The sequence below is a fragment of the Somniosus microcephalus genome, chromosome 12 (genome assembly GCF_052327205.1).
Source record: "Somniosus microcephalus isolate GS21.2 chromosome 12, FLI_Smic_1.0, whole genome shotgun sequence".
Lineage (NCBI taxonomy): Eukaryota > Metazoa > Chordata > Chondrichthyes > Squaliformes > Somniosidae > Somniosus > Somniosus microcephalus.
Window position 1 is genome coordinate 73,345,282 of NC_140998.1, and position 26,909 is coordinate 73,372,190.

General features: G+C 43.6%; 1 protein-coding gene across 4 annotated transcripts in view; it reads right to left on the reverse strand.

The window, feature by feature from the left end:
• Positions 1-26,909, reverse strand: part of akt1 (AKT serine/threonine kinase 1) — a 127,605-nt gene that overhangs the window by 23,906 nt on the left and 76,790 nt on the right. For all 4 annotated transcript variants that reach the window (XR_015080225.1, XM_086003113.1, XM_086003114.1 and 1 more), the window contains exons 4-10: positions 26,176-26,287; positions 20,149-20,293; positions 16,138-16,269; positions 15,884-15,949; positions 4,481-4,549; positions 2,496-2,621; positions 2,088-2,216 (exon numbers count right to left, since the gene is read on the reverse strand). Coding sequence is in view for 3 of the 4 variants with exons in the window: in XM_086003113.1 (XP_085859239.1) it covers positions 2,088-2,216; positions 2,496-2,621; positions 4,481-4,549; positions 15,884-15,949; positions 16,138-16,269; positions 20,149-20,293; positions 26,176-26,287 (779 nt within the window). In the remaining variant the exon portion in view is untranslated. The remainder of the gene's footprint in view (positions 1-2,087; positions 2,217-2,495; positions 2,622-4,480; positions 4,550-15,883; positions 15,950-16,137; positions 16,270-20,148; positions 20,294-26,175; positions 26,288-26,909) is intronic.

The window sequence follows — 26,909 nt, forward strand, 5'->3', positions numbered from 1 at the left end:
GTATGTTTGCATTAGGATGAGGGCGAGAGTGAGGGGTGGTTAATCAGATGGGCATGTGAATGTAGATAGAGAGAGAGGGATGGGTGGACGTGCAAGGTATGTTGGTGTGAGTAAGGATGTGCAGGAGCAGGCTTGGGAAGGCAGAGTGATGGGGCTGTGATTAGAGGCACAGCAGGATGCAGTTGAGTGTGGCTTTGCACTCACCTTTCCTGATCTAATGAGATCATTGATGCGTTTCCGGCACTGCACCCAGGTCCTCCTGACAACATCCCTGCTGTTGACTTCCTCTGCTATTTGGAGTCAGGCTCCTTTGGTGTGCTGGGGAGGGCTCTTCTGCCCATCCGAAGGGAAGAGGACCTCCCTGAATGCTCTCACTCCCTCCACAAGCATATGGAGGGGAGTCATCTGAGGACCTGGGTGCAGCCTTCTGTGCAGTCATGTTTCCAAGTGTTTGGAACACTCAAAAGCTCCAGTGTAGTGCCTGCACAATCGTAGATGAACCTTCAAATGCAATGTGGCCATGACTCCTTTAAATATCTCAGTTGAAAATGCGTCATCGAAGATGTCATCAGACTTGCACCATTTAATAGGGCCGGGTAATGCGCAGGGCTGCCTTAATAGGTGCCATTAACAGAAAGTCGATCTCAGAAGCGGAATGGAATGAACAGCGGGGTCGTGACCGCCCACACCCGACCAGGTACAGAAAATTTCAGCCACTGTTACAATGTAGGGAAATGCGGCAGCCTAATTGCACACAAGGTTCCACAAAAGGCAATGAGATACATGACCATATAATCTGTTTGTTGTTTTAAAGTGATGTTCATTGAGAGATAAATATTATCCAAAACACTGGGAATATTCCTCTACTTTTCTTCAAATAGTGTCATCTTTTAAGTCCACCTGAGGGAGCAGATGGGACCTCGGTCTAATGTCTCATCTGAAAGACGGCACTTTTGACAGTGCAGCATTTCCTTAGTACAGGAAACTTTGTTATATCCAGCACCGACGGGACCGAGCTGTTGCAGATCTATCAAAACTGCCGGACATACCAGCGTTAATGTTGAAGCATACGGAGATTTGCAGCTCCGTATCTGGCAATAAACACTGTTGCTTAGTAACAGCTTCTAAACAGTCGGCCGTACCTTGGAAGCGTCTCTGAAGCTGTTGCTAAGTTACAGAGAGACTTTGCAGAGCCTGACTGTTGGGGGAAAAAAAGCCACGAGAAGAAAAAAAAACAAAACGGCTCCGGATTTCTGCCGGTAGATCGAGGTTTCCGGACATACAACCTCCGGATAAACCAAAGTCTCCTGTACTGCACTGAAATATAGTGAAACAATGCTAGCACGGTGGCATAGTGGTTAGCACTGTTGCCTCACAGCGCCAGGGACCCGGGTTCGAATCCGGCCTCGGGCGACTGTCTGTGTGGAGTTTGCACATTCTCCCCGTGTTTGCGTGGGTTTCCTCCGGGTGCTCCGGTTTCCTCCCACAGTCCAAAGATGTGCGGGTTAGGTTGATTGGCTATGATAAATTGACCCTTAGTGTTAGGGGGATTAAATACGTGGGGTTACGGGGATAGGGTGGGATATGTGTCGGTGCAGGCTCGATGGGCCGAAATGGCCTCTATCTGCACTGTGGGGTTTCTGTGATTTCTGTGATTCTGTGATATATGTTACACAACTGGGATTAGATAGTGCAATACCTAACTCACAATGATGGGATCAAAATCTCCTCTCTCTGACAGCCAAAGGAAGTAAAATGAGTTTGAATGTTAATGGTTCCTAGTAAGTTCAGATCCACAAGACAAAACTGACAAGACAGTAGTGCAAATCGGCACTAATCTGAAACCCTGATTCAGACTGTAAGGATGGTTGGTGTAGTGCAATGCTGAGACTGAACTAAATTCACACTGTTGAGATGCCGCAGAAACATTTTTACACAACATCTGGCTCTACTGTACCTGACCTGGTAAAGCTTGATGCTAACAATGGAAGTTAAATGTGTAAACGTGTTTCATTCTCCAGCACAGAAATCCCTCACCTGGCAGAGCACACAGCAAAAAAAGTGAGCAATAAAATGAAATAACAAACCTCTGGTGCAAGATACTCTGGAGTTCCACAGAATGTTCTCATAGTTGCTCCATCCTTGATACCTTCTTTGCAAAGCCCAAAGTCAGTTATCTTAATGTGGCCATCATTGTCTAGCATAAGGTTTTCCAACTAAACAAAATTAAGCAACAGCACATACAAGAAACAGTCATTATTATTCTGCTTACTGGTAAATTAACTCGCACATATATACAGGAGGCGTCATGACAAATATCTCGACAATTTAATGAACTGAAATTTTTTGTGTGATTCAGTATCCCCTCTTGGGAAATCTTGATATTTAATTTCACAAAGAGAGATATTTATCATATCACTCCAGCATATCTTCTAATTATGTCATTAACAGTTTACTGCAGACAAAGGCTGTGCACTACAGTATGTCTTTCCTACCTTAAGATCTCTATACACTACATTTTTCTCAGAATGAAGATAATCCAAGGCGGAGACAATCTCTGTTCCGTAGAAACGGGCGCGGTCCTCAGAAAAGACACGTTCTCTTGATAAGTGAAAGAATAACTGAAATAAAAGCAAGCACGAGGAGTTGTTTAAAATATTTGCAGCTTCACTCATGTTTCAAATCATGAGTTAGTTACTCAGCGAGTTTGCCCAGTGAGTAACTGAGCCATGCATGCCAGGAAGTGTGAAGGAATAAGCCATATAACCGATTCAGAAAAATACACCATCTTATGAAAGAGTTCTGGCCTTATTAAAACATGACCAACTGGGTTTGGAAATCTAGAAACCGAACTATGAAATGTCATAAATCTCATCATCGAGAAACTACCTATGAAATAACACTGGACGGCCAGCTGGTGGCGCCGTCCAAGGAGTATAAATACTCGGGCGTTGGCCCCAGCTTGCCAGGGACATTTTGTAAAGACAAGGGAGCTAGTGGATACAACTAGACTTCCATGTTCTGAAATAAGTTGATTAAAGCCTTGCTCTATGCTCAAACCAAGTGCATAGTGAGTTTTATTACGTCAATAGCTATGAAAGAATTCTGGCTATTGAGATAAGACAGCTGTTGACCCTGAATAAATAACCTTATTGAAACAGAAGGTGCATGGCTCCGACAGGCTGACCTTTGGGAACAAAAACAATGGTTCACCCTGGATAAGGTGTTCTAATTTAAACTTCATAAAGATGGCACATAAGATAAGGAACATCTACCCTCGTAAAGATGACATAAAATAAGAAACACCTGCCCTTCATGCCATTTTTATATTGTCAACCCAGAACACCTGGAGATGAGACAAGATTCTGGAATGTTACAAACTGATGTAGCAGTAAGAATTGCAGAGGTCAGCAGAAAGATGAATAGGGATAATTAACTTGGGTCAGCAAAAGGAAATACCCCTGAAAAAGGGTAGAAATATTGAACTCTCAAATGCAATATCAGACTCGCTTTATTCAGGCAAAAAGCGATTCTAGGCTTCAGAGGCGGCTCTGTAGTTGCCAACTCTTTGTACCTCGGGGATCAAAGGTATTTGATATTGATGGATATCCTATATAGAAAACTTTAAGAACTGTAATACTGTAGTAAAGTTAAGATTTAAAAGTAAGATTCTCTGTTAATAATAAGATAGTATTTTTTCTCTTTTTAGAATTGTTAGCGTTGCGATTGACTGATTCACCAACTGTAAATTGCATGTCGGTTCTTTTAATAAATCTCTATATATTTTTAGAATGGTCTCACATAAGTCTTCTGTATCAAAAACTCACGAACTCAATCGCTGTACACTCTTTGGTGAAGAGTTACAGAATTCTGAGGGAGTTTTCCAGACCCCCATAATATCCAGGACATTACAGTCTAGCTAAACGTATTAAAAGCGCTATCTGGAGGACGGTAACATTCTCAGGTTGTTCCTTTCCTTTAGGGAGAGATAGCCCGGACCTTTAGACCCAATTAGGCGTCTTTAGGATTCAGCTACCTCAAACTTTAGTTGAAAGTGAACGCCTGAGAAATACGCCTGACCCAGGGTAGCCCTAAAGGGGCTAGGACTAGTAAATATTCCTTCAGAAGATCGGTCTCGGGTTCAATGCCCTTATGTGCTGAGTTAGTTTGTTTTAGCCAGGATAGTGGTAGGGATGTTACAACTGACTTCAGCACCATTGGATTAGGAAAGAGGGGGAAAACATAATCTAATATTCCCACTCCTGATCATCTTCCAGTCACTCCAGGTGGAAGCACTGTTGAATGAGGACTCAGCAGTGATGCCAGCCCAATGGTCAAATAGCTGGACCTCTCACATCAGAAATATTAAACTGTACCCAGCAAGGGCTCATCAGCCTAAAAATGGTAGATAAGGAAAGATAATTGGAAGAGAAACAAAACGTCAAGATTCCGTTGTTCAATTAACTAATAACTTCCTTACCTCGCCTCCATTCGCGTAATCCATAACAAAACACAAACGATCATTTGTTTGAAAAGAATACTTCAGAGCCTTTAAGATAAAAAACACTTAATCAAAAACTTTATTTAACAGAACTAAACTGTTTTATTAGTTTTAAAATGTCTTCATTGAATAACTAGGTTAAGTTGTGATGTTTTAGCTCCTTGACTTCTCAGAGCAAATAAAAAGTCTGATTCTAATGAAAAGCCACCACTGGCTGGGGTGCACCCTGCAGCAGTCATGTGTGGGTTACTGAATGCAGGGTAATACATGTCAAGCACTCTTTTCTGGTTTTACTGGTTTTATTTTTGCTACAAACAAAAAACAGCCGAACCTCCACCTGAAGTCTCAAGTAAACTGAGATGCATCAACAATGTTAAAACCAATCAAGGAGTGTTTTTAAGAGGTTGTGGATTAAATAGAATCATAGAATCAAAGAAAGTTACAGCACGGAAGGAGGCCATTTCAGCCCATCCTGTCCGCGCCGGCCAACAAAGAGCTATCCAGCCTAATCCCACTTCCCAGCTCTTGGTCCATAGCCCTGCAGGTTACAGCATCCCAAGTGCACATCCAAGTACTTTTTAAATGTGGTTAGGGTTCCTGCCTCTACCACCCTTTCAGGCAGCAAGTTCCAGACCCCCACAACCCTCGGTGAAGAAACTTCCCCTCAAATCCCCTCTAAACCTTCCCCCAATTACTTTAAATCTGGGCCCCCTGGTTTTTGACCCCTCTGCTAAGGGAAATAGGTCATAAGAACATAAGAAATAGGAGCAGGGGTAGGCCAATCGGCCCCTCGAGCCTGCTCCGCCATTCAATAAGATCATGGCTGAGCTGATCCTAACCGCCAATCTACTATCACAGAACCATCTCCTGAATCTAACAGAATTAGACACACGAAATAGGAGCAGGATCAGGCTACACGGCCCCTGGGCCCGCTCCGCTACCCACAGGGCCATGACCGATCCGAACCTAGACTCATGTCCAAATTCCTGCCCGCTCCCCATAACCCTTTATTCCCTTTACTTCTAGGAAACTGTCTATTTCTGTTTTAAATTTATGTAATGATGTAGCTTCTACAGCTTTTTGGGGCAGCATATTCCATGGACCTACCACCCTCTGAGTGAAGTAGTTCCTCATCTCAGTTTTGAAAGAGCAGCCCCTTATTCTAAGACTATGCCCCCTAGTTCTAGTTTCACCCATCATCGGGAACATCCTCCCCACATCCACCCGATCCAACCCCTTCACAATCTTATATGTTTCAATAAGATCGCCTCTCATTCTTCTGAACTCCGATGAGTAGAGTCCCAATCTACTCAACCTCTCCTCATATGTCCATCCCCTCATCCCCGGGATTAACCGAGCGAACCTTCTTTGTACTGACTCGAGAGCAAGTATGTCCTTTCTTAAGTATGGACACCAAAACTGTACGCAGTATTCCAGGTGCAGTCTCACCAATACCTTGTACAACTGAAGCAATACCTCCCTGTTTTTATATTCTATCCCCCTAGCAATGAAAGCCAACATTCCATTGGCTTTCTTAATCATTTGCTGCACCTGCATACTAACCTTTTGAGTTTCGTGCACCAGGACCCCCAGATCCCTTTGTACTTCAGTACTTTCCAGTTTCTTGCCATTAAGATAATAACTTGCTGTACGATTTTTCCTGCCAAAGTGCATAACCTCACACTTTCCAGTATTGTATTCCATCTGCCAAATCTCTGCCCACTTACTTAGCCTGTTGATGTCCCCTTGCAGGTTTTTTATGTCCTCCTCACTCACTACTTTCCCTCCCATCTTAGTATCATCTGCAAACTTTGATATGTTACACTCGGTCCCCTCCTCCAAATCGTTAATATAGATTGTAAAGAGTTGGGGACCCAGCACTGACCCCTGCGGAACACCACTAGTTACTGATTGCCAGTCTGAGAATGAACCATTTATCCCAACTCTCTGCCTTCTGTTCGATAGCCAATCCTCTATCCATGCCAGAATATTACCCACAATCCCGTGATTTTTTATCTTAAGCAATAATCTTTTGTGTGGCACCTTGTCAAATGCCTTTTGGAAGTCTAAATACACTACGTCCACTGGTTCCCCTTTATCCACCCTATATGTTACTTCCTCAAAGAACTCCAGCAAATTTGTCAAACATGACTTCCCCTTCATAAAACCATGCTGACTTTGTCCTATTAAATTATGATTATCCAAATGTCCTGTTACTGTCTCCTTAACAATGGACTCCAAAATTTTACCTACCACAGATGTTAGGCTAACCGGTCTATAGTTTCCAGCCTTCTGTCTACTGCCCTTTTTAAATAAGGGTGTTACATTAGCAGTTTTCCAGTCTGCCGGGACCTTTGCTGAGTCCAGGGAGTTTTGGAAAATTATTACCAATGCATCCACAATCCCTACCGCCACTTCCCTCAAGACCCTAGGATGTAAGCCATCAGGTCCAGGTGATTTATCCGCCTTGAGTCCCATTATTTTACCGAGTACCACTTCCTTAGTGATTTTGATCGTGTTTAGCTCCTCCTCCCCTTTAGCCCCCTGTTTGTCCAGTGTTGGGATATTCTTAGTGTCATCTACTGTAAAGACTGATATAAAATATTCAGTGTTTTTGCCATCTCCATATTTCCCACCATTAATTTCCCGGTCTCATCCTCTAAGGGGCCAACATTTACTTTAGCCACCCTTTTTCTTTTTATATAACTATAAAAACTCTTACTATCTGTTTTTATATTTTTTGCTAATTTACTTTCATAATCTATCTTCCCTTTCTTAATCAATCTTTTAGTTATTTTTTGCTGTCTTTTAAAGTTTTCCCAATCCTCTATCCTCCCACTAGATTTGGCTACCTTATATGCCCTTGTTTTTAGTCGAATACTATCCTTAATTTTTTTACTTAGCCACGGATGGCTGTCTTTTCTTTTACACCCTTTTCTTCTCAGTGGAATATATTTTTTTTGGAAGTTGTAAAATAACTCCTTAAATGTACACCACTGATCATGTATCGTCTTACCCTTTAATCTATTTTCCCAATCCACTCTACTCAATTCCGCTCTCATACCTTCATAGTCTCCTTTATTCAAGCTTAGCACGCTTGTTTGAGATCCAACCTTCTCACCCTCTAATTGAATATGGAATTCAACCATGTTATGGTCACTCATTCCAAGGGGATCCTTTACTAGGACATTTTTAATTAATCCTGTCTCGTTACACAGGACCAGATCTAAGGTTGCTTGCCCCCTGGTCGGTTCAGTTACATACTGCTCAAGAAACCCATCCCTAATACACTCAATGAACTCATCCTCAAGGCAGCCCTGCCCAATTTGATTTGTCCAATTAATATGATAGTTAAAATCCCCATAATTATAGATGTTCCCTTATTACAAGCCTCAACTATTTCCTGATTGATACTCCGTCCAACAGAGTTGCAACTGTTCGGAGGCCTATAGACTACGCCCACTAGTGTTTTTTTCCCCTTATTATTCCTTATCTCCACCCAAACTGTTTCATTATCCTGATCTTTTGACCCAATATCATTTCTCTGTATTACAGTGATTCCTTCCTTTATTAACATAGCCACCCCACCTCCCCTTCCTTCCTGCCTGTCCTTCCTGATCGTTAAATAACCTGGTATGTTTAATTCCCAGGTATTGTCACCCTGCAGCCATGTTTCTGTAATGGCCACAAGATCGTACCCATATGTAGTTATTTGTGCCATTAACTCGTCTATTTTGTTACGAATGCTACGTGCATTCAGATAGAGAACTTTCAAAGATGTTTTGTGACACTTAGTTCCTGCTTTTGCCCTTTTTATTACTTTACCTTTTACTCCATACCTTCTGCCCCTTCCTGACACGCTCTGGTTTTTAATTTCCCCACTGCTACCTAAGTCTATGACCTTCTCTCTTGTCATTTTTATTATTTGCTCTCTAGGAACCTCCCCCCCACTAGTTAGTTTAAAGCCCTCTCTACAGCCCTAGTTATATGATCCGCCAGGACTCTAGCCCCAGCACTGGCCAAGTGAAGCCCGTCCCAACGGAACAGCTCCCTCCTGCCCCAGTACTGGTGCCAGTGTCCCAGGAAGCAAAACCCATTTCTCCCACACCAGTCTTTGAGCCACGCATTTAACTCACTAATTTTATTTGTCCTAGCCAAATTCGCTCGTGGCTCAGGTAATAATCCAGAGATTATTACCCTTGTGGTTCTGCTTTTTAATTTGGCCCCTAGCTGCTCAAACTCCCTCAGCAGAACCTCCTTCCTTGTCCTGTCTATGTCGTTGGTACCAACATGGACCATGACAACTGGATCCTCCCCCTCCCACTCCAAGTTTCTCTCCAGTCCAGAGGAGATGTCCTTAACCCTGGCACCGGGCAGGCAACACAGCCTTCGGGACTCTCGCTCTCGGCTGCAAAGAACTCTATCTATCCCCCTAACAATACTATCCCCTACCACTACAACATTTCTTTTAACTCCCCCCACTTGAATGGCCCCCCGCTCCACGGTGCTGTGGCCAGGTTGCTCATCCTCCCCGCAGTCCCTGTTCCCATCCTCACAGGGAGTAAGAGCCTCGAACCTGTTGGACAAGTGCAAGCGCTGCGGCTCCTCCAACACTACCTCCTGGATCCCCGTACCTGCCTCACTTCTAGTCACACCATCCTGACCCTGGCCACGGACTACATCTGAATTCATTAATCTAATTGGTGTGAATACCTCGTGATACACAGAGTCCAAGTAAGTCTCCCCCTCCCGGATGTGTCTCAGTGTTTGAAGCTCGGACTCCAGCTCTTCAACACGGAGCCGGAATTCCTCGAGCAGCCAACACTTGCTGCAAAAGTGATCACCGTGAGCATCAATGGTGTCCACCAGCTCCCACATATTGCAGCAGCAACACATCACCTGATCTCCCATTCTATGTAATTAATTAAATTTGATATTATTTTTAAATACCCTCTGTCCCGATTGTATATGATGAATATCGCACCTTAGAAACTATAAACCAAAGAGATTTAAGCTTAAAAAGGGAGAACTACTTACCAACCAATCACTTACCCGCTTTCTGGTGACGTCACACTTGGATTACTTTTTACCTCTCTCCTTCCCTCCGAGTTCCCAGACTGGAGACTGGTACGCCTTACCTGGTCTCTGGGACTTTTATAGCCCCGCTGCTGCCGCTGAATTCCCGCCGACGCTGTGAGGCCTTACCTGGGTCTCTGGGACTTTCATAGCTCCGCTGCTGCCGCTGAATTCTCGCCGACGCTGTGATCCTTTCTATCCACTTTATATAGGCCCCTCATAATTTTATACACCTCAATATGGTCTCCCCTCAGCCTCCTCTGTTCCAAGGAAAACAAACCCAGCCTATCCAGTCTTTCCTCATAGCTAAGATTCTCTACTCCCGGCAACATCCTTGTAAATCTCCTCTATACCCTCTCTAGTTCAATCACATCTTTCCTGTAATGTGGTGACCAGAGCTGCACACAGCACTCTAGCCGAGGCCTAACTAGTGTTTTATACAGTTGAAGCATAACCTCCCTGCTCTTGTATTCTATGCCAAGGCTAATAAAGGCAAGCATTCCGTATGCCTTCTTAACCACCTTATCTACCTGACTTGCTACCTTCAGGGATCTATGGACATGCACTCCAAGGTCCCTTTATTCCTCTACACTATTCAGTGTCCTACCATTTAATATGTATTCCCTTTCCTTGTTAGCCCTCCCCAAATGCATTACCTCACACTTCTCCGGATTGAATTCCATGTCCCACTGTTCTGCCCACCTGACCAATTTATTGATATCTTCCTGCAGTCTACAGCTTCCTTCTTCAGTATTAACCACACAGCCGATTTTAGTATCATCTGCAAACTTCTTAATCATACCTCCTATATTCAAGTCTAGATCATTGATATATACCACAAAAAGCAAGGGACCTAGTACTGAGCCCTGCAGAACCCCACTGGAAACAGCCTTCCAGTCACAAAAACACCCATCAACCATTGCCCTCTGCTTCGTGCCTCCGAGCCAGTTTTGAATCCAACTTGACACTTTGCTCTGGATCCCATGGGCTTTTAACTTGGTGACCAGTCTGCCATGTGGAACCTTATCAAAAGCCTTGCTAAAGTCCATATACACTACATCAAACGCATTACCCTCATCTACCCTCCTTGTTAGCTCCTCAAAAAATTCAATCAAGTTTGTCAGACACGACCTTCTCTTAACAATCCATGCTGACTATCCTTGATTAATCCATGTCTTTCTAAACGAAGACTTATCCTGTCCTTCAGAATTCTTTCCAATAATTTTCCCACCACCGAGGTTAGGCTGACTGGCCTGTAATTACTCGGTCTATCCTTTTCTCCCTTTTTAAACAAGGGTACCACATTAGCAGTCCTCCAGTCCTCTGGCACCACACCTAAAGCCAGAGAGGATTGGAAAATGATGGTCAGGGCCTCAGCTATTTCCTCCTTTACTTTGCTTAACAGCCTGGGATACATTTCATCTGGGCCTGGGGATTTATCTACTTTTAAAGCTGCTAAATCTCTTAATACTTCCCCTCTCACTATGTTTATTTCATCTAATATTTCACACTCCTCCTCCGATAGCAATGTCTGCTTCGCCCCTCTCCTTTGTGAAAACAGACGCAATGTATTCATTAAGAATCCTACCGACATCTCCTGCCTCCACACACAGATTACCCTCATGATCTCTAATAGGCCCTTCCCTTTCTTTAGTTATCCTCTTACTCTTAATATATTTATAAAACATCTTTGGGTTATCCTTGATTTTACTTGCCAAGAATTTTTCATGCTCTCTTTGCTTTCCTAATATCCTTTTTAATTGCACCCCTGCACTTTCTGTACTCCTCTTAAGATTCTGCAGTATTTAGCCCTCGGTATCTGTCATACACCTCCCTTTTTTTCTTTATCCTACCCTGTATGTCCCTAGACATCCAGGGGGCTCTAGGTTTGTTAGTCCCACCTTTTTTCTTTAAGGGCACATATTTGGTCTGAACCCTCCGGATCTCGTCCTTGAATGCCTCCCACTGCTCTGACACTGATTTACCTTCAAGTAGCTGTTTCCAGTCCACTATGGCTAAATCCCCTCGGAGCTTAGCAAAATTTGCTTTTCCCCAATTTAGAATTTTTATTTCTGGTCTATCCTTGTCCTTTTTAAAATTCCACATGTACATAGATCAGCCAGGAAGGAACTCCTTAGTATGTACAATACATAGGCCTAGAAATTGAGTTGCCTTAGCGCCGCTTTTGCGGCGCTAGAGGGCCTAGCGCTGCAATTGGCGCCGGCGCCGAAATTGCCTGGGGCCCTTCCGCCGCGCTAGACCGGTAGCGCTGCGCCGGCACCGATGACGTCATCGGTGTGCGCAGCGTCCCGGTTGCCATGGCGACGGGCCCCAGCGCCGAAATTCAGTTGCGGCCGCCTCGCCCGTGGCAGCCGCAACTAAGACTCTGGCAACAGAGTCTTACCTGACTTTGCGCCGGCGCATTAAAGGCCCCGCGGCGGCCGGCCGCTTTCCCGCCGGCCGCCTGGCCGCAGCTCCCTCCCCGGACTTCCCCCCGCCCCCCCCCCCGGAACAGAAGCAAGCCCGGCACTTGTCCGAGGTGCCGGGCTCATTTTTAGAACGATTTTCGCGGGCCGCGGCCGGGTGCAGGCAGCTCCTCCTTAAGGGAAGGAGGAGGCCTGCACTTCCCGAACCTGCCGCACCGCAGCGGGCGCCGCAGCGCCGGAATAGCGCCGATATTCAGCACGTAGCGCCAGTTTTCAGGCGCAAACACCTCTCAGCAGCGCCGGCAGCCGTTTGGGCGCAGAATTATTGAATTTTGGGCCCGACCAGCGCGACTTAGCTCCGGCACTAACTTCCGGCGCTAAAGCCCTGGCTGCGCCAAAACTCAATTTCTAGGCCATAATTTATAAACTAGTTCACGAGGAATATAAAATATCTGTTACTGCACATATTATTTCTACAAATATTCTGCAAGATACTAGATGCAACTTATACTTATAAGCATTTAAAAAATTGCAAATAACAACAGAAAACACTGGAAAAATTCAGGAGGCCAAGGCAGCATCCGTGGAGAGAGAAACAGAGTCAACGTTTCAGGTCGAAGACCTTTCGTCAGAACTGGGAACAAGCAGGACAAGGAACAGATTTTAAAGCAAGTTTAGGGGTTGGGAAATGGGGGAGGCGATGAAAGAACAAAAGGGAAGGTCTGTGATAGGATGGAAGGCAGGAGAAGACACGAGGCATTAAGAGATATTCAAGGCAAGAGGAGATGGTAATGGGACAGGTTAAGAAACAAAGGACGGCTCTAGATGGAGTGTGAATTGCGCTGGCAGAATAAAAGACAGCTGCCATGTGGGAGGGAGAAAAAAAAACACAAACAAAAAGTGTGGATAAAAAATATATATGTGATAGGGGCCGAGGTTATGATCTGAAATTGTTGAACTCTATGTTGAGTCCAGGGGGCTGTAAAGTGCCTAATCGAAAGATGAGGTGCTGTTCCTCGAGCTTACGCTGAGCTTCCGTGGAACAATGCAAGAGGCCGAGGATGGTGAGGTCTGATTGGGAATGGAGTGGTGAATTAAAGTGACAGGCGACCGGAAGCTCGGGGTCCCCCTTACGGACTGAACGGAGGTGTTCCGCAAAGCGGTCACCCAATCTGCGTTTGGTCTCCCTAATGTAAAGGAGACCACATCGTGAGCAGCGAATACAGTGTACTAAATTGCAAGAAGTACAAGTAAATTGCTGTTTCACCTGGAAGGGGTGTTTGGGGCCCTGGACAGTGGGAAGGGGCGAGGTATGAGGGCATGTGTTGCATCTCCTGCGCTTGCACGGGAAGGTGCCAGGGGAAGGGGTGCTGGGGGTGATAGAGGAGTGGTCTAGGGTGTCGCGGAGGGAGCAGTCCCTACAGAATGCTGAAAGGGGAGGTGAGGGGAAGATGTGTTTGATGGTGGGATCACGCTGGAGGTGGTGGAAATGGTGGAGGATGATCCGTTGAATGTGGAGGCTGGTGGGGTGAAAGGTGAGGACAAGGGGAACCCTATCGTGGTTCCGGGAGGGAGGGGCAGGGGTGAGGGCAGAAGTGCGGGAGATAGAACAGACACAGTCGAGGGCCGTGTCAACCACAGTAGAGGGCCGTGTCAACCACAGTAGAGGGGAATCCTCGGTTGAGGAAAAAGGAAGGCATGTCAGAAGCACTGGTATGGAAGGTGGCATCATCAGAGCAGATGCGGCGCAGACGGAGAAACTGGGAAAATGGAATAGAGTCCTTACAGGAGGCGGGGTGGGAGGAAGTGTAATCCAGGTAGCTGTGGGAGTCAGTGGGCTTGTAGTAAATGTTTGTCAATAACCTATCCCCAGAGATGGAGACAGAGAAGTCGAGGAAGGGAAGGGAAGAGTCAGAGATGGACCACGTGAAGGTGAGGGAAGGGTGGAAATTGGAAGCAAAGTGAATGAAATTGTCTAGTTCAGGGCAAGAGCAGGAAACGGCACCGATACAGTCATCAATGTACCGGAAAAAGATGTGAGGGAGGGGACCCGAGTAGGACTGGAACAAAGAGTGTTCCACATATCCCACGAAAAGGCAGGCATAGCTAGGACCCATGCGGGTACCCATAGCAACACCTTTGATTTGGAGGAAATGAGTGGAGTCAAAGGAGAAGTTGTTCAATGTGAGAACAAGTTCAGCCAGGCGGAGGAGGGTGGTGGTGGATGGGGACTGGTTGGGCCTCTGTTCAAGGAAGAAGCAGAGCGCCCTCAGGCCATCCAGGTGGGGGATGGAGGTGTAGAGGGATTGTACGTCCATAGTGAAAGGGAGGCGGTTGGGGCCAGGAAACTGTTGAAGTGGTGGAGGGCAACGGAAGAGTCGCGGATGTAGGTAGGAAGAGACTGGACAAGGGGAGAAAAAGTAGAGTCGAGATAGGAAGAGATAAGTTCCATGGGGCAAGAACAGGCTGAAACGATGGGTCTACCAGGGCAGTCCTGTTTGTGGATCTTGGGAAGGAGGTAGAAGCAGGCTGTGCGGGGTTGGGGAACTATGAGGTTGGCGGCCATGGGGGAAGATCTCCAGAGGAGATGAGGTCAGTGACAGTCTTGGAAACGGTGGCTTGATGTTTGGCAGTGGGGTCATGGTCCAGGTGGAGGTAGGAGGAGGTATCGGAGAGTTGGCGTTCAGCTTCCGCTAGGTAGAGGTCGATTCGCCAAACAACAACAGCACCATCCTTGTCAGCAGGTTTAATGACAATGTCAGGGTTGGATCTGAGAGAATGGAGTGCTGCAAGTTCAGAGGGAGGTAGGTTGGAGTGAGTGAGGGGAGCAGAGAAATGGAGATGGCCGATGTCACGGCGGCAGTTTGCAATGATGCAAAATTTTCCCTGAAATTTTCATAACAAAAACAGATTATCTGGTCATTATCACATTGCTGTTTGTGGGAGCTTGCTGTGCATAAATTGGCTGCCGCATTTCCCAACAGTGACTCCAATTCAAAAAGTACTTCATTGGCTGTAAAGCCCTTCGAGACGTCTGCTGGTCGTGAAAGGCGGTATATAAATGCAAGTCTTTCTTTCTTTGTAAAATGTATTTAAAAACAAGATATTGTTGGCATGTACTGTAGCACTGAATACATGATTTGAAATATAGGAGTAACCATGATAATAAGGTAAGTGGAAATCAATTACTTGGCTTTTCACTTCATTGTACACATTGCATGAATTTATTTTCAAATATGCTCCACACCATGATTACAACATAGTCCTTGCAGCTAAGTATTTTAACTGTTGAAAAAATGTTTGTGGGGCTCAGAACACAAAATAAAGTGAGACAGGATTTGAAGAACAATATCAAAGAACCAATTTAGTGATTTTAATGATATTTACTACATTCAATATCTGAGATGTGCTCACATTGTGTTATCGTGGCCAGATCAGATTTTTAAAAAGTCAATTTCTTTCTCCCCATTAAGGCTCCGAGATGTTCAACTTCATTACCTAGCTCACACCTCAGGGCTCAAATGTCTCGAACTTGAAACTGCTCCCAGAGCAATGTGCAGCAAGGCTGCATTGCCATGCCTAGCAAACTGTTTTCACTTTTCGCAAGAGTTGATGGTGGAAAACATCAAATTGAACCAAGAATCAAAGTGCAGTTCAGAAACCAAAAACTGGAAAAAAAACCTATGCACTTTTCAAAAAACAAATTACGTAAATGAGTTTAAGAACGAACAGGAGAGAGACTGTTCAAATGAAAGAGTGTATTTTTTCAAAACTTTACAAAGTCACAAATTTGATGTATTGCGTGAATCTTTATTGTGAGATGTTGTGACAAAAGAATAGGTAATTGACATTTACTGAAGTCTTCTGACTGTGTACTTACAGTTAAGAATGGATGCCTAGAATTTTGTAACACTCGGTTTTCTGTCACAGTGTGTGCTACTTCATCCTGCATAAAATGTAAGTGTTACAGATTTAGAAAACCAATATAACAATAATAGAACGGAATTTCAATTCAAATAACAGATGTTGATTGAATAGACTGCTTTATAAAAAAGGTTTTAGTATAAAGTCAATAAAGCTTCATGAATTAAGCTATTTTGCAACAGTGCTGTCAATTAACTTTTGAAAACTTACCTTTGCTACAATTACTTCTTTCTTAAGAATCTTCATAGCATAATACCGTCCAGTGGCTTTCTCTTTTACGAGAATCACTTTTCCAAATGTGCCTTTTCCAAGGAGTTTTAAGTATTCAAAATTATGCATAGTCTGTAACACACCAAACAATAACCACAAACTGTCCAACAGAAAACAAGCATAGCCCCACTGCACTGATACAATTTTAGGGTCATAATACAGTTAAGTTACTGCAGAAAGATTTATATTACAGTTTATTCATGACTGCATATGAAAGGATTCATTAGAATATACTAGTGGATTTCTCATGGAGTTGCATGTGCCTGTGAGATATATATATATATTCAATTTAATTGTATGGGGTATTCTGCATACAGATATAGAGCAAAAATATTTGTAGAATTTTATACTTGTGCTAATGTCAGTTTCTATGTTGGCTGGAAGCTTATGTTAATCTAGGTGAGTTTGTGAAAGTGAGTGTGTCAAGAGGCAGGAAAATGGAGCAGAGTCTTTAAATGGAAGACTTGCTTTCAAAGAGGAAGGAATCATGTTGAAGTTGGTTAAGCACGTGTGAAGTTTGGTTGAGTGGTGGGGAGGAATAGAAAGTTAGAGGAAGAGAGGTAACAACATAGCTGTGGAGAGATTGGTGATGGTGAATTCCCAAAATTCACAAAAATATGCCCGGAATTCAGAAATTTGAATGACGACCAAAAACTCCCATACCTACTAGGGGAAGAGAGAAATTGCGTAACACTAGCGGCACACTATGTTACAGCTTGCCATAAACAGAGGGACAACCACTAAAGATAAGAAAAGAGTATATATAAATTATATGAAAGTATATTTATACACTCAGGGATATATCTGTTTATGCACTGTATGGATAGATCTGTATTTTTGTGAACAAACATGAATGTTTTCCGATGCTTTGGCAACATAAGATGTAACTTGTCATGCCAATAAAGCGATTTGAATTGAATTGAATGGGTGGTAAAAGTTGAGTGGCGGGGAAAGGTGAATAGAATGAAGGTAGCGGAAAGTGTATCAGTTCCAGGGAGTTTGGTGATCCTGCGCGGTGAGCATAGAAAAGGTTGAAGGAAGAGCAAAAATGAAGTTGGGCAATTATGATGTAAGCGCAAATCCTAAAGTCATTTAAGGACTAATTGGATGCTGCAATGGGAAACGTTAGGGTTATTCTGAATGAACCAAGATGGGCTGAATGGCCTTTCTCATCCATAATTATATTGTGAAAGACAATACTGAAGGACAGATATGGAGAAAAGTAAAACATATATATTTGTAAAACAATGGAGAGGGTACTCTTGAGGTTTGGGAATACTGGGGGGTTTCAAGGTGTGTGGACTTAAAACACACAAGCACTACGAATGGGACCAAGAAAAACACAAACCCTAGGATTGGGCATTCAAAAAAAAGCAGCAGAATGAGAGCAGACTAAAAAAGGAGCAGCAAAGCTGTACTTAAACATACTTACACCAGGAGCCAGATTGAAAAACACCTGGACCAGGAATTTAAAAAAAAGATCACCAGAGAGGATACAGGACACTGGGAGTGGAACTAAAAACCACAAACAGCCAGGAAAGAGCTAAAAAAAAAACCCACCAGAGATGGAGTGGGACAAAAATAAACTGAACTGACAAAAACACAAACAAGAGGAGTTAAAAGAAGAAACACTAGAATGGGAACGGGATGAAAAGAAACATCAGAAGCAAAAATAAAAAGAGAAATGCTAAGACAGGAGGAAAGTGGACTAAATAGATCAATAGCCTCTTCCAGCTTTTCCATATTTCTACTGAATACAACAGAACAATTTACCACCTGGGGTCTCTAACTCTTCATTACATGAGACTAGTGGATCTCACTCAATCACCTTCACCTGAACTGTGGGGCAGGGCAGGGGGAACGGCGGTACGGCGAAAGAGATTTTAACATGTTCAAATGTTCCAGCTTGTCAAGAACGTACATGATATAAACAAATAAGTGAAAAAGGTTACATGGTGACATAATGGTTGGGCAAAAATTGCATGTAACTTGTGTCATAAGAGATTAGCGTGCAGAATTAAGGTACATGGGATTGGGGGCAAGGTATTGACTTGGATAGAGAACTGGTTGGCGGATAGAAAGCAAAGAGTTGGAATAAACGGGTCGTTTTCCAAGTGGCAGGCAGTGACTAGTGGGATACCGCAAGGATCGGTCCTAGGACCCCAGCTGTTCACAATATATATTAATGATCTGAACGAGGGAATTGGATGTAATATCTCCAAATTTGCAGACAACACAAAGCTGGGTGGGAGGGTATGCTGTGAGGAAGATGTCGTGAAACTCCAGTACGATTTGGACAGGTTGGGTGATTGGGCAGAAACATGGCAAATGCACTATAATGTGGATAAATGTGAGGTTATCCACTTTGGTGGCAAAAACAGGAAGGCAGACTATTATTTGAATGGCAATAGATTGGGAGAAGGGGAAGTGCAAAGAGACCTGGGTGTTCTTGTGCACCAGTCGCTGAAGGTAAGCATGCAGGTGCAGCAGGCGGTTAAGGCGGCAAATGGTATGTTGGCCTTCGTAGCAAGAGGGTTCGAGTACAGGAACAAGGATGTCTTGCTGCAGTTGTACAGGGCCTTGGTGAGACCGCACCTTGAGTATTGTGTGCAGTTTTGGTCGCCTTATCTGAGGAAGGACGTTCTTGCCATGGAAGGAGTGCAGCGAAGATTCACCAGGCTGATACCTGGGATGGCAGGAATGATGTATGAGGAGAGATTGTGTCGATTGGGCTTATACTCACTGGAGCTTAGAAGATTGAGAGGGGATCTCATCGAAACCTATAAAATTCTGTCAGGCCTGGACAGACTAGATGCAGGAACGATGTTTCCGATGGCTGGGGAGTCCAGAACCAGGGGTCATAGTCTAAGGATAAGGGGTAAGCCATTTAGGACTGAAATGAGGAGGAATTTCTTCACCCAGAAAGTGGTGAAACTGTGGAATTCTCTGCCACAGAGGGCGGTGGAGGCCAGTTCATTAAATATATTCAAGAAGGAGTTGGATATATTTCTTAAGGCTAAAGGGATCAAGGGATATGGGGAGAAGGCAGGGACAGGGTACTGAATTTGGATGATCAGCCATGATCTCATTGAATGGCAGAGCAGGCTCGAAGGGCCGAATGGCCTACTCCTGCTCCTATCTTCTATGTTTCTATGTCAATGTATTGACTAGCTATGAATTTCATTTGGGCAAACAACCACAGACTGACCCTGGTCACCTTAATAGAAATTCTGATTGATAAGCATGACACTGTACTGAGTAATATACTTGTGCCCATAATCCAGGCTGACACACCTGGTGCAGTACTGAGGGAACGTTGCACTGCCGTCTTTCAGATGAGACGTTAAAACCGAGGCACCGTCTGCCCTCTCGGGTATTTTGAAGACGAGCAGGGGCGGTCTCCCCAGTGTCCTGGCTAATATTTATCCCTCAACCAACATCACTAAAAAACAGATTATTTGGTCATCATGACATTGCTGTTTGTGGGACCTTGCTGTGCTTAAATTGGCTGTCATGTTTCCTACATTACTACATAAACTACACTTCAAAAAGTACATTAATTGGCTGTAAAGCTCTCTGGGCCATTCTGAGGAAAGGCACTATATAAATTCAAGTCTTTCTTTAACTTACTGAATCTCAGCAATCAAAATACTTACCTTCTCCTCACACCCCTCATAAACTGATACACAGAAGTCTATGAATTAATTAGTGATAATACTGGATGGATATTTAATGTATTTGGATGACATTTCTTGATCTATTTTAATTGAGTTGTTAAACTAGTGCACTGAGGGATGTCATGTCAATGCATTAAGTAATTATCTGCAATTATCACCAATGGTAATTTTTAATCTATGGGGTATTTCTCCAATATATCAAAAATAAGCCATTCTACAAAATAATGAACATTATATATTTCGTGCTTGCATATATGTGATTAAGGTATCCTACCACTTTGTGTTTTGGTTTAGTGCGAGAAATGTCCATGCCTTGTGTCCTTGAATTATCACTTGGGGACTCTGGATGGTGGTCCATGATCTCATCATCTTGCTTAAGGTTATCTGCTACTGTTTGGATGGCTTTTGTCCATTCTTCCCTGTAATGTTGTAATCAAAATAATCATTGTAAACCTCACCTTGTATGTATAAAAGTAGCAAACAAGAAAAATTACAGTTTAAATAGCCCAAAACTAAAGCTTCGCAAATGCGTTTAATAATCTTGTTTTTTTCTTCGAGAAATGCTTATATCTGTAATAGACATTATTTTTTTAAATTAAACTGTCTGTCACAAAGTTTCATCTTAAGTTTCAGTAAAAATGATCAGTAGCTAAACAGCACAATTCTACCAGTTGCATAGCTTTCCCCTAATTGCGATTTGTTTTCAAAACTGGAGTTACTGTAGCTTTTGTATTAGTGGTTTTCAGGTCATAAAAGTTATTAGCATTCCACAACCAGGCATTAATGGATGGTATCTAGAACTGGTTAAAACAAATGGATCCCTACTTTGTCAGGCCATTAGGGGTAGGTACATTTTCTCTGTCACAGTCATCAAACGTGGTTAGATTTACAGCCACATTACATGACTGTAGATGGTACTTGGGTGTATTATGGCAGCCAGCCACAAAACTCACCAGCATTAAACATAAAAATACATCAAAGCTAAGGTAAAACAAAATACCTGATGCAGTGGTCAACTCTAGCAAGAAACCCACAGAAAAAGACACAAACATATTTCTTCTTTTCCCCAGTTTCCCTTTTTTGTTATTTAATTATTTCCCCCAGTTTCCCTTTTCCTTCCTTGGTTTCCACTGTTCTCTTTTCTTTATTACCCTTCTTTACTTTCTCACCTCCCCTTTCGCTTCTTATTTCTATTCAAATAGAGAGAGGTCTGTTTTCCTCCCTGCTCCAAAATGCAGTCTCAATTTCTCTGTGAAATGCTTTCCCCAACCTGTAAAAGGCTAAACAGAATCAGGGACGGTACCCAGTAGTTTCTTGCCCGTGGTTGAACCATTGCATTGTATACTGGGTACAGCTACTTTCCCTTTATCTAACTCAGTGGCTGCATGCCCATGTTTCAAAGAGTGCTGCTGTTGGGGATATCACCACAAATGTCACTAACAGCAACAGTTACTGGGGGAACAAACAAAAACACTGAATCACCCTCTTGCAACACAGAATGGAATTTTTAAAAAAAATCAGCCTTGGAGGTTCACGCTGTGTGTAGTTTGATTTTTCATTTTTCCTCTTATGTACATTAATAAGTACCTGCACCATGTTATTAATAGAACACAGTGCATAAAACCATAACGGCAAACTGAACATTTCAATAGTGCAACAGAAGACAAAGGCACAAAGGTGGAAAGTCAGTGGATAAAAAAACCTGCAATAGGCATTAACAGAGAATAGGCGCTAGTTCAGAGATTACAGCAAGGTGGCAGCCATTCAGCGCATCGCAGCAATACCAATGCTAGCAATTCATGTGGAACTATGTACTCTGCTGCCATTGCCTTGCCCTTTTACCTGTATCTTTTTATATTTTCCTTTTACAAATACTTAGCCAATTCCCTTTTAATTGTGTTACAGTCTCTACCTTAATAGCCACTTGAGGTAAAGTATCCCATATTCTAATAAACATGTGAAAAAAATTCTTGTAACCTTCCCCTTTATTCTTCTAGTAATGATTCCTTCATTACCAATTTACTATTTATCCTTTCAAAATCTCTCAGTTTTGAAAATCTCTATTAGGTCACTTTAACCTTTACTGTTCCAGTAAAAAAAAAGCCTTAATTTTTCAACCCTTTCTTCATAACTGCTCATAGTTGTACTATTGAAGCCCATATTTTTCTTTTATTTGCTCCTGGGATGTGGGCGTCGCTGATAACACCAGCATTTATTGCCCTCGAGAAGGTGGTGGTGAGCTGCCTTCTTGAACCGCTACAGTCCATGTGGTGAAGGTACTCCCACAGTGCTGTTAGGGAGGGAGTTCCAGGATTTTGACCCAGCGACGATGAAGGAACGACGATATATTTCCAAGTCAGGATGGTGTGTGACTTGGAGGGGAACTTAGAGGTGATGGTGTTCCCATGCGCCTGCTGCCCTTGTCCTTCCAGGTGGTAGAGGCTGTGGGTTTGGGAGGTGCTGTCAAAGAAGCCTTGGCGAGTTGCTGCAGTGCATCTTGTAGATGGTACACACTGCAGCCACGGTACGCCGGTGGTGGAGGGAGTGAATGTTTAAGGTGGTGGATTGGGTGCCGATCAAGCTGGCTGCTTTGTCCTGGATGGTGTCGAGCTTCTTGAGTGTTGTTGGAGCTGCACTCATCCAGGCAAGTGGAGAGTATACCATCACAATCTTGACTTGTGGCTTTTAGATGGTGGAAAGGCTTTGGAGTCAGGAGGTGAGACACTCGCCGCAGAATACTCAGCCTCTGACCTGCTCTTGTAGCCACAGTATTTATGTGGCTGGTCTAGTTAAGTTTCTGGTCAATGGTGACCCCCCCCAAGGAGGTTGATGGTGGGGGATTCGGCGACAGCAATGCCGTTGAATGTCATGGGGTGGTGGTTAGACTCTCGCTTGTTGGAGATAGTCATTGCCTGGCACTTGTGTGGTGCAAATGTTACTTGCCACTTATCAGCCCAAGCCTGAATGTTGATTAAGAGTAGACTGATGGGGTGGTAATTGGCTGGATTAGATTTGTCCTGCTTTTAGTGGACAGGACATACCTGGGCAGTTTTCCACATTGTCGGATAGATGCCAGTGCTGTAGCTGTACCGGAACAGCTTGGCTAGAGGTGCGGCTAGTTCTGGAGCGTAAGTCTTCAGCATGACAGCCGGGATGTTGTCGGGGCCCATAGCCTTTGATGTATCCAGTGCGCTCAGCCGTTTCTTGATATCACGTGGAGTGAATCGAATTGGCTGAAGACTGGCTTCTGTGATGGTGGGGACCTCAGGAGGAGGTCGATATGGATCATCTACTCGGCACTTCTGGCTGATGATGGTTGCAAACGCTTCAGCCTTGTCTTTTGCACTCACGTGCTGAGCTCCATCATCATTGAGGATGGGGATATTCATGGAGCCTCCTCCTCCCGTTAGTTGTTTAATGGTCCAGCACCATTCACGACTGGATGTGGCAGGACTACAGAGTTTTGATCTGATCCATTGATTGTGGGATCGCTTAGCTCTATTTATAGTATGCTGCTTTCGCTGTTTAGCATGCATGTAGTCCTGTGTTGCAGTTTCCCCAGGTTGGTACCTCATTTTTAGGTACGCCTGGTGCTGCTCCTGGCATGCTCTTCTGCACTCCTCATTGAACCAGGGTTAGTCCCCTGACTTGATGGTAATGGTAGAGTGAGGGATATGCCGGGCCATGAGGTTACAGATTGTGGTGGAATACAATTCTGCTGCTGCTCTTGGCCCACAGCACCTCATGGATGCCCAGTTTTGAGCTGCTAGATCTGTTCTGAAACTATCCCATTTAGCATGGTGGTAGTGCCAAACACGATGGAGGGTGTTATCAGTGTGAAGACGGGTCTTCGTTGCTACAAGGACTGTGCGGTGGTCACTGCTACCAATGCTGTCATGGACAGATGCATCTGCGACAGGTAGACTGGTGAGGATGAGGTCAAGTAGGTTTTTCCCTTGTGTTGGTTCTCTCACCAGCTGCCGCAGGCCCAGTCTGACAGCTGTGTCCTTCAGGACTCTGCCAGCTCAGTCAGTAGTGGTGCTACCTAGCCATTTTTGGTGATGGACATCGAAGTCCCCCAACCAGAGTATATTCTGTGCCCTTGCTACCTTCAGTGCTTCTTCCAAGTGGTGTTCAACATGGAGGAGTATTGATTCATCAGCTGAGGGAGGGCGATAGGTGGTCATCACAGGAGGCTGTGAAGGAATAAGCCATATAAACTATTCAGAAAAATACACTATCTTATGAAAGAATTCTGGCCTTATTAAAACATGACAAACTGGGTTTGGAAATTTAGAAACCGAACTATGAAATAGCGATGAAAGAATTCTGGCTATTGAGTTAAGACAGTTGTTGACCCTGAATAAATAACCTTATTGAAACAGAAGGTGCATGGCTCCAACAGGCTGACCTTTGGGAACAAAAACAATGGTTCACCCTGGATAGGGTGTTCTAATTTAAACTTTGTAAAAATGGCACATAAGATAAGGAACATCTACCCTCGTAAAGATGACATAAAATAAGAAACACCTGCCCATCACACCATTTTTATATGGTCAACCCAGAACACCTGGAGATGAGACAAGATTCTGGAATGTTACAAACTGATGTAGCAGTAAGAATTGCAGAGGTCGGCAGAAAGATGAATAGGGCTAATTAACTTGCATCAGCAGAAAACCTTAAAGGAAATACCACTGAAAAAGGGTATAAATATTGAACTCTCAAATGGAATATCAGGCTCGCTTTAAATCGGGCAAAGCAATTCTCGGCTTCAGAGGCGGCTCTGTAGTCTCCAACTCTTTGTACCTCGGGGATCAAAGGTATTTGATATTGATGGATATCCTGTATAGAAAACTTTATAAACTGTAATACTGTAGCGAAGTTAAGATTTAAAAGTAAGATTCTCTGTTAATAAGATAGTATTTCTTCTCTTTTTATGTTAATGTTGCGATTGACTGATTCACCAACTGTAAATTGCATGTCAGTTCTTTTAATAAATCTCTATATATTTTTAGAATTGCCTCACATAAAAGTGTTCTGTATCAAAAACTTGCAAACTCAATCTCTGTACACTCTTTGGTGAAGAGTTACAGAATTCTGAGAGAGTTTTCCGGACCCTCATAATATCCGGGACATTACAGTCTAGCTAAACTTATTAAAAGCGTGATCTGGAGGACAGTAACATTCTCGGGTTGTTCCTTTCCTTTAGGGAGAGATAGCCTGGACCTTTAGACCCAGGCTTCAGCTACCTCAAACTTTAGTTGAAAGTGAACGTCTGAGAAATATGCCTGATCCAGGGTAGCCCTAAAGGGGCTAGGACTAGTAGATATCCCTTCAAGGTTTCCTTGCCATGCTTGACCTGAAGCCATGAGACTTCATGGGGTCCGGAGTCAATGTTGAGGACCCCCAGGGGCACTCTTTCCCGACTGTATACCACTGTGTCACCACCCGTGGTGGGTCTGTCCTGCCAGTGGGACAGGACATACCCAGGGATGGTGATGGAGGAGTCAGGGATATTGGCTAAAAGGTATGATTGTGAGTATGACTATGTCAGGCTGTTGCTTGACTAGTCTGTGGGACAGCTCTCCCAATTTCGGCACAAGTCCCCAGATGTTAGTGAGGAGGACTTTGCAGGGTCGACTGGGCTAGGTGTGCCGTTGTCGTGTTCAAAGTCGGTGCCAGGAGGTCCATCCGTTTTTTTAATTCTTATTGTTTTCATAGTTTGTTACAACGGAGTGGCTTGCTAGGCAGAGGGCAGTTAAGAGTCAACCACATTGCTGTGGGTCTGGAGTCACATATAGGCCAGACCAGGGAAAGATGGCAGATTTCCTTCCCTAAAGGACATTTACGACAATCCAATAGTTTCATGGCCACCATTACCGATTCTAGTTTTATATTCCAGATTTATTTAATCCGTGGTATCGTGGTGGGATTTGAACTCGCGCCTCAGGATCATTAGTCCAGGCCTCTTGATTACTCGTCCAGTAACATAACCACTATGTTACCGTTCTACATATGCATAAAGTCCTTAGATTTAAAACCCTACAAGGAAGTAAAGGCTCCAAGAATAAAACACATTTTTGAAAGACACAAACAAAAAAGTAATGACTACACTAGACTACGTTCTTCTTTAAAAACATTTCAGTAGTCAAATAATTTAAGAATATAGAAATACTACATTGGACATGCATTAATTCATTTGGTTGCGTTATCATTTTTGTGTTGTTAAAAAAAATGTTCAGCATTCCCCCTCCTGATAAGTATTGTTACTGATAAACGCACATCCTTTACTAAGACATACCGTTCCCCTGGGGTATCAACATGAAATGTTCTTTCAATTACTGTGGTCCACTGGAGACACCGAATGATAAATGTGTTCGATTTTGGTCGCTCTGTCTTCATCAGTTGACATTCTAATGGAAAGATAAAATTAGCCTGAAATTGCAACATTTCAAAATACTATACTTTCATTTGACTTCCACCGCACGGTTGCCATGCATACATGTAAATATAACTGATAACACCCCTCTTCTTTCCCATCGCCAAACTCCAGATTTCAGCCACACTTTGAGAGAGGCAAAATGTGAAAATAAATGCTTGCATCAAGGAAGGGAATTGGGGAGTGGGCGAGATGGGGAAACACAGCAACGATCAGTGGGGGAGTCTGGTCTGGTCTGGTGCATCTCCTAGCTATCAACTCAAGAGCAATATTGGTAGACACAGAAACAGAAATGCCCTCTGTGGAATGGTGCTCGATGCAGAGAAACCTTTAAGATGAAGGGGAAAGAAAAGAAATGAAAGAAAATGGAGTTTAAATAAACACCTAACAACCTGAAGGTAGAACAACTTTTAGGTGCCAGTAATCCTGTTGGGTTTACAGTAACAATACACACAGAAAATCAGTCAAAAATAAAGGTTTTGGACTGGAGGAAAACAAATTTTAGAGGGATAATATGGGATGAAAAAAATTAATTGGGAAAAAAATGTTGGCAGGTAAAACAGAAGAGCACAGTGGGATGGGTAGAGTGAAGCCTA